The sequence below is a fragment of the Crocodylus porosus genome, unplaced genomic scaffold (assembly GCF_001723895.1).
Source record: "Crocodylus porosus isolate Cpor-Errol unplaced genomic scaffold, CroPor_comp1, whole genome shotgun sequence".
Classification (NCBI taxonomy): domain Eukaryota; kingdom Metazoa; phylum Chordata; order Crocodylia; family Crocodylidae; genus Crocodylus; species Crocodylus porosus.
This window is the reverse complement of record NW_017728943.1, coordinates 102,314,807-102,325,073: the sequence shown is the minus strand read 5'-3', so window position 1 is coordinate 102,325,073 and position 10,267 is coordinate 102,314,807. Positions and strand designations below refer to the sequence as shown.

Below are 10,267 nucleotides of genomic sequence, written 5' to 3'. Positions count from 1 at the left end.
TGATTCCCTTCCCCTCTGGGTCCTCAGCGCTTCCCCAACGATCCTCCTTAGCTTGTTGAAGTCAGCCCTCCTAAAGTCTAGTCTCCTTCCCTCTCTCCCTTCTTGGCTGGCTCATCCCTTCTTCTCCTGGCTGTGTGCATTACCTTACCTCTAGGCATAGCCGATAGACTCATGAGGACAAGTGATTGACATGTATTTCCACCAATGAACCGAAAAACAGGACTTTTTGGAGTCTGTTCCTCATTCAGAAATGAACGGGGTCAAAGGGTTTAAAAACAAGACAGTCTGCTATAAAACAGGACTGGTGGCCACCCTAGATATAGATGTGCAATACTCGGCATCACTGTACCAAATTGTTAGGTGCTGGCTTATGGGGTGGAACGGAGAATGCTGAGGGGAAGCCACTAAGTTGCCTATTCCAGGTGTCAGTAACCCTTTAAAAACAGAAAGACACAACTTGCAACTTTGCTACCGCTGCTGGATGTTGATCCGCTTCTCAATGCTCCAACCCTCCCTGTTCTGTGCCAAGGAATGGTTTTGCACTTCCCTCCTGCAGGCTTTGCTTACCCTTGCCACTGAGTGCTGCTGTTTCCTGTGGCTAACACTGATGGGGAGCAGTAAATATGGCAGTCAGTTTAAGTATAGGTCACTGAAAGGGCATTCCTTTTTGCAGGGCAGAGGCAGCTGGGGCACTGTGGAGGGCATTGATTGCATGCAGTAGAGGAATACATGGAGCAGGGCAGAGAAGGTGGCCCTGCTGTTGCAAGCCACTGGTTCCCTACACCTTTCCCCCCAACACCCATCCTGTTGCTGGTTGGATCTGGCTTTTGGGTCATAGGTTGTGGATCCCTGCCCTATCCAGGGAGAGAGTTAGGGGCTTAGGAATTGTGTTCACAGCAACCAGCAATCTACCAAATCAGGCAGCTCAGGGGACTTAGAAGGAACACAGATACCTAATTTGTGGCTCTCAAATGACCCTTGAGGAGCTCAGCATATTTTTGCCACGGTAGTGGCAGTCTGGTCATGTGCAGTAGTAGAAGTGTAGGTGCCAAGATTACTGGCAAAAGCTTAGATGTATATAACCTTTCAGGTGTCAAAAGGGTTGGGCAGAGGGGTTGTAGATTGTGTTCTTGGACTGCTAAATCTTGCTTTAGGCATTTGGGGCACCTATAAATGTGACTGACACTTGCTCGAACTTGTTCTAATTAGTACAAGTTGGAGCAGACTTGATTAATCGAGTTTGCTGGAGCATGCTGATTAGTCTGCTCCAGCAGCCTTAGTGTTGCGTGTATTCAGCATCCCCATGCTTCAAAATGGTGGCAGGGGCAGTTGAACTAAAGCTTGTTGAATGAGCTTTAGCTAAAGCGCCTCTGCTACCATTTTGAAATGCAGGATGGCGGCTCCCGGGAGTTGTTCTAATTAAAGCATGCCATAAAAAAGTCCCTAGGGCCCAAACCTACAAAAACACTTAGGTGTATCCCAACTTCTGTAGCCAGGAAACAAAGTTTCTACAGAGAGTTCTTCATTGTGTAATGTCCATCCTATGCACAAACAGAGGCCCAGTCCACAGCAGAACCTGCTCTACTTAGTAGATGATAGTATCTTCTGTGAAAAATGTATGGATTAAAAACTCAGCCTTATCGGTACAGTGGAGATTAAATAAGTAATTATGCAGGGTAAAGGGTTGCAAATGGAAGCTACATTTGGTTAAACTTTAGAATATTTGAAGACCAGCTATTTCTTGCTTGTGCTGTTTTAACTTTAAGATTTGTAATTTTATTTTCTCAGCAATTGCCTATGTATTGATTGGTAATGGCCTATATGATGAAGCAGTACGACATTTTTCATCAATGCTACAGGTAAATGTTCACTTGTTTTTGTTTGAAAATTTTAAACTTTAACTTTAGTTATTGCTGTTCTGGTTTGTAAAATAAAAATTATTGTAAAATTCTAACCTAAAATCACTCTAGCATTTAGGACAAACATTTTGGACCGATTCACTCCTATTAAATCCCTGGATTTTTTTGTGAAATTAAAAGGAGACTCTGGTACCAGATGTGACAGTGAATGCAACAGATAAACCTGGTTTAAAAAAATAAAAAACCCACATACCTGATTACACAAGTATCCAGGTAAATCAGTTTATAATCAGCTAGCCTGCTGAAGGGGGATTTATTTACTATCAGGAGACAAACAAACAAAAATCACTTTACTTGGGCTGTTTCAGTTTCTTAGAAGAGTAGTCCCTTTCAGTTGCACTAACATGTAGATTGAGTTGTCTTTCAGTATATTATTGGTAGGAGTACACTGATAGAAATTTAAGCGGCCGATACTGATACCTGATTTTTAAAGAGGCATATTGGCCGAAAACGATACAATTTTTTGATACAGCTGTGTGCAGCTGGTAAGTCTGTTGTGGTGGAAAAGATGTGAGGGGCAGATAAACAACACCCCCCCCACCCCCCCCGCAGTGAGGGAAGGAGTAGAGCAGGCGCTGCCTGGGTATCCCGCACAGGATGGAGCCGCAGGACGGGGCCGCGACTCATTCAGGGAACACGGGGACGGGTTTTGCTGCTGTGTGCACCCCGGGAGGGCACGGGGACATGTGCCCCTGGATCTGCGCATGGGGAGAGGGCGGAGGGGACTGCAGCTGTGGGCTGGCAAAGGTGGCTATGGGTTGGGGCTGCAGCAACCCCAAATTTTGTCTAGTCTCCCAATAGCCGTCACTGCCCCCCCCCCCAAGTCCAGCCCTGCCCAGGCCCCAGCCCACACTGCAGCCCCCACCCCATGCAGATCCAGGGGCACATGCCCCTACCCCATGCCCTCCTGGCATGTGCGCAGGGGTGGGAGACCCACCACCACCATCGTGTAGTGCCCAACCCCCACACAAACACTCCGGATGAGCCACAGCTGTCCCATTCCCTGCCCCGCCCTGCCCCAGCTGAGCAGCGCCTGCCCCTCTCACTGTGGGGGCTGTTGATTTGCCCCCCATGCCCCTTCCCTTCCCCTTCTGCAGCCCCCTTCCCACGCAATTCATACCACTTCTCTATGAAACTCTGTAAATCACAGGCTGACACATAACCACACCTAGGCAAATTTGATTTATAAATATGGATTATTATGGATAAGTTGCTTTAATTAACTGAAGCCCAGGTCTGTTTTTAAGATGATCTGGTCTCAAGTAATCAGTGCACACCATGAAACGCTTTAATGATCCTTTATCTTGATGTAATAGCATTCAACTGTGTGACTTTTTTTTTTACTCAAATATAAAGCAGAAACCCATGTGCCATTTAACTAAACTTAAGTAATCTAATGAGGTTACTGGCAAATTCAGCAGGAAAGCAGAAAGGTATGACCTAAAAACTTGCAGGTATATGTAGACTTCTATCTTGAATTAGGCATTTTTTAAGTTTCTAACAAGGGTTTTAATGTAGGAAACCCTGTTTTGTGTGTACCACAGACTACTTCCTGCCTTCTGCTGCTGAATTCAGAAGGAAACCTAATAAAAAAGTAAGTTAGGAACAGGTGTTGCATCAGCAGAATTAGGAAGGGTAAAGAGGGAGTGTGTGAACATGTGTGTGAAGTCTGTATACGGCAGAAGACTTTTATTGTGCATATTTTAGTGAAAATGAATACCACTTAGCAATTGTCACACTTACTGGACACTGACTGGGAATTATCATGCTTCACAGATGTTCATTCCATAAATACATTTTAAATGAACATAGTACCAAATACTAAAATATTTAGCAGAACACAGGGAGAGGTGTGTTTTAGCAGCCACACTAAAGCAGGGAAACAACCCAAAGTTAAATAAAAAGCTTTCTATGGGGAAATCTGTGCTAGTAAATAGTTGATATCTGGCAAGCTAACAGCCTTGGGTGTGCCATTAACCTACTATTTAGTAGTAAAGTACACTGTTCCCTAGCAGTCCTTACAAATAACTTGTTAACTTTACTATGGCTGTTTTTTCCATAATTTAAAAACTGTAGATAAAATTGTTCTAGCTGTGGTTTTTTTCCTCACTTACTTAACACAAGTTTGGTGAAGAGATTTCACTCATTTTCCAAATACCCAATGGAGTGCTTAAGCCTGGACAATTATAGCAACAATTTAAAAGCTGTGAAAATAATGGTTATGATAAATTTTATTTTGTATCTTTATTTGGGGGCTATGACTAATTCCCAAGTGTTAAATAAGCAGCAAATAAAGTAGAGCATGCTGGAGAAAAGAGACCTTAGATTCACTTAATCTGATGTTTATGTGAAATATAATTGTATTTGTATTTTGCTTTGAATAGGAGGAGCCAGAGCTGGTTAGTGCAATTTATGGACGAGGGATAGCATATGGGAAAAAAGGACTACATGTGAGTATTTAATAACTTAAATGTTTATCAGAAACATTCGAATGTAAACTGTAAGAAAAAAAAATTGCAACAGGAATTAGATCAATTGAAATTGATTATATTCATGCCGCCCCAGAGTCTGTCAGTACATGGTGGTAATGTTGTTAATTTTTATGTTGAAATACCTTTTTCTTTCATCAAAAGATGCTTTGTTACTGGGGGTAGCAGGTCCTTCTTCAGACCTGAGAAGAACTAGTTGTGTGTAGGAATGTCTTTTATAAAGACAGGATGTGATAGTGAAGGAAAGATAGCTTATGTGTTTAGAAAAAAATCAGAGAGATTAATAATGGCATTACAGTTTTTGCTATGTCAAGCAGCTTCTATTTTATATTCTGTCACTTCTTAAATTTTTTTATATTGTATGCACTACTACTTCCCTGACGTCCTCCGTAAATACATGATTACTTCTTGGGTTCATACAAAAATATTTTGAATTTACTTTGCTTGAGTAGCAGTCCTCATAATTACTAACATGAACAGTTTGGCTATGTTGGGTTTTTTCCTACTAGATGTACATGTTTGCACTAGGTAGAACTTTAGTTTGAATCAACCATTTAACTTGGTTTCCAAAGTTTAATGAAGTTTAACCTGCATTTCCAAAGTGGGTAATAACACAGAGATCAATAGATTAACACAGCAGTCCAGAGTTTGAAGGGTTGTCTATCAGTGACAAAAACTTATAAGCAAGAATACGTTTTCAAGGTTAGCACTTTGTTTTTGAAGTATGGCTAGATATCCAGACCCTGTCCAGAAGGTAAGATTGCCTGCAAGTGTTCTGACTATCATGAGATGAACTGGGTGACTCCATGGGAATGCCATTGTGCAGGAGCTCTAACTGCTAGGGAATGTTGACAGAAACTCCTGTGACCTGCACTTGCATTTCTGCCTCCCTATATCGTTCTGTGAGTTTTTGGCAGCTGTTTAAAATGGCCCTGCTTCACAAAAGCTGGTGTCTATGTGAAGTATTTTGTGCAGTCTTTTTTTCCCTTCCCTGACTTGATGCTAGTCTGAGATGTACCTTCCCCCACCCTCCACTGTATGCCAGATCTGGTGCCTCCTCAGGTAGTTCTGGGATAGGCACTGCATGTGGTACAGTCCCAGGCCAGCTAAAGTGGATGTTAGATCCAGCATGTAGCGGAGGAGGGAGGGAATTAATTTGTGGGCCCAATCCAGCCTGTGGAACCAGCTCTGCACCATTTATCCAGCCTGTGGAGCAGTTGCACACCAGATGACTTTGACTTAGACTATACTGATAACTTAATTCCAGTAACTACTACATTATTTTACATTAAAAGCCTTAGTATAAGTTGGCTAAAAAGCCTTAATTTAATGCAGACAAAATGTACATTCTCATGGTACTACTGTTCTTCTTAGTACTGTTCCTACTGTTTTGGAAAAAAGTTATTTTTACCATATTTACTCAATCCTAAAACAAACCCCCACTCCCATTTAACAAGGGGAGAAAACCCCCTTTTCTTAGAATTGTATATAAGGGTAATGGATGGAGTGGGGTGAGGAGCCAAGTGGATGCTGTGGCTTAGGCTCCAGCACCTACCCAGAGTTAAGTCCATAGCTGCAGCTACTTCCTGCCTTCCCCTGCCCCCCCACTGCCTCTGCATCCAGTTACCTCTCCCTTGCAACTGCTTTTCCCCATTTTTCCCCCCTACCCCACATAGCTTCTGCTCCCCTGCCTGCCTTTCTCAGTTCCCCCACCCTTACTTTTGCCCTGTGCCAGCAGGCTCCATGCATGCTGCAGCCTGGGGCATTGAGCGTAGCTTTAGCCTGGCCCAGCAGGAGTGGCACATAACAGAAGGCAAGCTACTTGACATCCCCATGCAGCAGTGAGAGGGATAAATTAAAGAGAGCCATCCAATAATTAGATTCTATACATGGAAAATTGTAACATTTATTATTTTTCCCTGTATAGAATCTAATTATTGAGAGGTTGTCTTAAATTCATGGCTGTCTTAGGTTTGAGTAAGTGTAGTATTCATGGTTAGTGTGTGTGTGCGTATATATACCTTGTTAAGTTCATACATCACTTCCCTCTGTTAGTGAAGCAGTTCAAGTACTCTGTTCTCATATTAGTTTAGTGAATATATAGACTTCTTTGAGTTATTGTCTTAAATGATTGGTTTAACTTTTAAGTTGGTATGCTTATGTATCTTAACTTCCTCTTTTAAGGACATAAAAAATACTGAACTTGCTCTGTTTGAGCTGAGTCGAGTGATTAGTCTAGAACCAGATTGCCCTGAAGTATTTGAACAGCGAGCAGAGGTGAGATTTCTTTTCCTTCTCAGATCTTTTTCAATTTCTGGAACACACAGATTCAACTATTAATATACTTGGGAACAAAATTGATTTTCACATTTGAAGGTATGCCAGGTATTAAAAAATGAAAAAATTTTGGAGCTTCTCGGCTTGCTCTTTCTGAACTAATTGCTTGCTTTGGATTTTTAGATTCTGTCCCCATTGGGCCGAATTAGTGAGGCACTGGCTGATCTTACTAAAGCCATTCAGCTGCAGCCATCAGCGCGACTTTACAGGCACAGGGGCACCCTTTACTTTATATCTGAGGTTAGTTTTTTGTTTTATTTTGGTTATGTGAGATTTTTTTTTACTGTTAGATGCTACCTTCATGCAAGAAAAAAGGTTCTCCTCTCCCCATAAAAAAAATTGTTTGTAATGTTGTGGTTCACCAGAAATTAATTCCTTTTTTTAGGATATGCTAAACAGAAAAGTTCATAAGACATTTCATTTTCACTATTTAGTGAACACAGAAAAGCGAAATGGATACTGTCTAATTTTTTAGGCCATCTATAATTGTTAGTGCTGTCTCTGCCCTCTGGAATGGTGTTGTGGATAGAGGAACTTGATTTGATAGTTTAGCCTTCAAATGCATATAGAAATTATTGTTGGATGCTCACTTAAAAAGAGCTAAATTTATGGATAGGACCTACGTATCAACTACATAAAAATATTTTTAAAATCCTTAAATAGTATCTACTCACTATGAAAATATTTATTTTACTTTTCGAATGCTTAAGGTAATGTGAAGCTGGTATCTTTAATTGTTGCTTTAAAAATGGTTCGTATCATGAATAACAGCTATCCCAAGAAGATGATAAAAAACAGCTTGTTCCATTGATTTCATTTGGTTTATTTTTAACCCGTTTTTCCATTTATCTTATCTTGCTTTTCCTTAGAGTACTGATAAAAGGAAAGATGAAATAAACTTGGCCTAGAACTCCAACACATTCCTTTGGTGCAAAATGCACATGTTTAATTGTAAAAGGGCTTGGATTTGTATTTATCTATTTTATCCAGCAGTTACTTCATTGTCTGAAAGTGATGTTTTGTATAACAGGACTATGCAACAGCCCATGAGGACTTTCAGCACTCCTTGGAACTGAACAAGAATCAGCCTATAGCTATGCTTTATAAAGGCTTAACATTTTTTCACCGAGGACTTCTGAAGGTAAAATTGTTTAAATTATCCATATACAGAACAAACCCTCTATTCAAAGCTATTTTTGTAAAATTATTTCAGATACTGAATAATTTCCACAGATGTCCTTGTACAAGAAAGATCTTTAGAGGATTGCAAAGCAAAATCAAACACATTTACGTGCTGTTAATTCAGTGATGCCATTCACTGATCTGTATGAAATACAGATACCAGGGGTCTCGCTGCATCTTCTGAAACTCGTAGGATCTTTGATGTCAAATAATGATACCTTTTGAGATGCATTTCAAAAATTAGTTAGCACTCAGAAGCCACCATTAAAAATCCGGTTATTCAGTTTTTTTCCATGGAATGCCTAGGAATGGTGAAAAGGAAAGGGGATGAAAAGTAAATGAACAATAATTTCTATGCCCTGTGAGCTAGAAGGTAAGGGGGGAGCTCTAGGAGTGGCAGATGGGAAGGTCTGTATATTTGCTTGTGCATATCAAGTTGAATGTTAAAGTGTGAGCATTTCAAGATTAAGATTTAAAAAACCTGGAAGGCAAATAACTCTCCTTCCCCATGGATTGTCTTTATTTTTAATGAGAGAGTTTTCAGAGAGCTACTTTGCCTTTTGAATGCTTCAGGGTGGCAAGGCTGCATCTATTCATCCTCACTTTTAAATGTAGGCAGAAGGAGAGTAGCTAAAGGTACCAGTATTTTCTTTCATGCATCTTCAAAACTAGCCTCGCAGAACTGGTGTTTGTGTATTAAGCAGGAAGGTCATTTTTCTGCCTGGGATAGAAGCACCCTGGTTTGATTCCTGCTCTGGAGTTCAGCAGCTGTGGTATTATTAAGACAGCTAAGGGACACAAGTGACTTAAAGTGATTATTTTTCATTCTACAGGTTTTAACAGTAGGGTTACCATATTTTCAGTTCCAAAAAAGAGGACACCTGTTGTGGGGGGCACCTCGCTCCTAACCCACAGCCCCCTGGCCCTTCCAGTGCCCCTCATTCCTGACCTGCAGTTCCCCATCCCTGCAGCTGCCCCTCACTCCCGACCTGCAGGCCCCTGGCCCTGCCAGTGCCACCCACTTCCAACCCACAGTTTTTCCCCCAACCCCACCAGCCCGCCCACCCAGGTCATGCTGGTGCTCTTCACTCTGGATCCGCAGCCCTTAGCACTACTAATGCCCCACACTCCTGACCCACAAGCCCACTGCCCCATGCCCTCATTCCCAAGCCACAGCCCCCTCAGTCTTTCTGGTGCCCCTCACTCCCAACCCACTGCCCCTGTCCCGACTGGATTGGAGCACAGCAACTCCGATTTTGTGTGGGTGGTGGTGGAGCAAATCCAGCCCTGGTGTGTGCTAGAGAGAGGAGGAAGGGAGGCTGTGGCATGCTCCACCCCCTGCCCTAGGCTGCAGTTCCAGCACCACACCAGGCAGCCTGGCCATGCTCTCCCCCTCCCCTGGGCAGCATCTCCTGGCCACCCCTCCCCTGTGAGCAAGGTGCTTGCCCCTCCAGCTTGACCACAGAGCTCCTCACTACCCACAAAGGGCCCTTCCCACCCCCTTCCCCTGCTGGAGGGGCAAGCACCTCTCCCCCATACCCTGCCACAGCCCCAGCAGACATCTGCCCCGCCCCCCAGACAGTCGCCAAGCCCTGGCCCTCCAACCCTTGTCCCCTATAGATTTACCTGCATCCAACTGCAGGAGTTGTTTCCACCACCTGGCCAGGCTGCATGCTGGCCACATACATATGTGTGCACATTTGCACATGGTGCCCCTGCCTCCAATCGCACTCCACCCTGCTCCCATCAGTGAAGCAGAAGAAAATTGCAGACATTGGTTCAGATTTCAAAAAACTGCCCAGATGGTGATTGAAGGATCCAAAAAGAGGACTTGTCTGGGAAAACCCAGACATATGGTAACCCTAGTTAACAATCACATTTCATTTTTAAGGCCTTGATGTTGGAGAAAAGAAGAAAAATGTGGGAAACCATGGGTTTCCCCATGGAGGCTGGCAGAGTTTCAGCCTGCAAGGGTCTGCTTGCAGCTGGGGGGAGCAGGGGTGCAGGGGGTGCCATATGCATGTGCGTGCACACATGCACATGGCAGAAAGCAGCTCCCTCCAGATAAGTCAAGGGGGGCACAAGCCTTGACGTGGGGAGTGGAGAGTGGCACAGATCATAGAATCATAGAAGTAGGGCCGGAAGGGACCTTGTAGGTCTTCAAGTCCGAACCCCTGCCTGGGCAGGAGAAAAAGCTGGGCTCAAATGATCCCAGCTAGGTAGGCATCAAGCCTCTTCTTAAAGACCCCCAAGGTAGGAGCCAGCACCACTTCCCTTGGAAGTTGGTTCCAGATCCTAGCCACCCTAACTGTGAAGTAGTTCTTACGGATGTCTAATCTA

The 10,267-nt window shown here is 43.2% G+C and overlaps 1 protein-coding gene across 4 annotated transcripts in view; it reads left to right on the top strand.

Annotated features, from left to right (window-relative positions):
• TTC13 (tetratricopeptide repeat domain 13) overlaps window positions 1–10,267 on the top strand; it is a 64,728-nt gene that overhangs the window by 13,718 nt on the left and 40,743 nt on the right. For all 4 annotated transcript variants that reach the window (XM_019549889.1, XM_019549887.1, XM_019549888.1 and 1 more), the window contains exons 4-8: window positions 1,789–1,859; window positions 4,304–4,369; window positions 6,593–6,685; window positions 6,869–6,985; window positions 7,776–7,886. In XM_019549889.1, coding sequence (XP_019405434.1) covers window positions 1,789–1,859; window positions 4,304–4,369; window positions 6,593–6,685; window positions 6,869–6,985; window positions 7,776–7,886 — 458 coding nt within the window. The remainder of the gene's footprint in view (window positions 1–1,788; window positions 1,860–4,303; window positions 4,370–6,592; window positions 6,686–6,868; window positions 6,986–7,775; window positions 7,887–10,267) is intronic.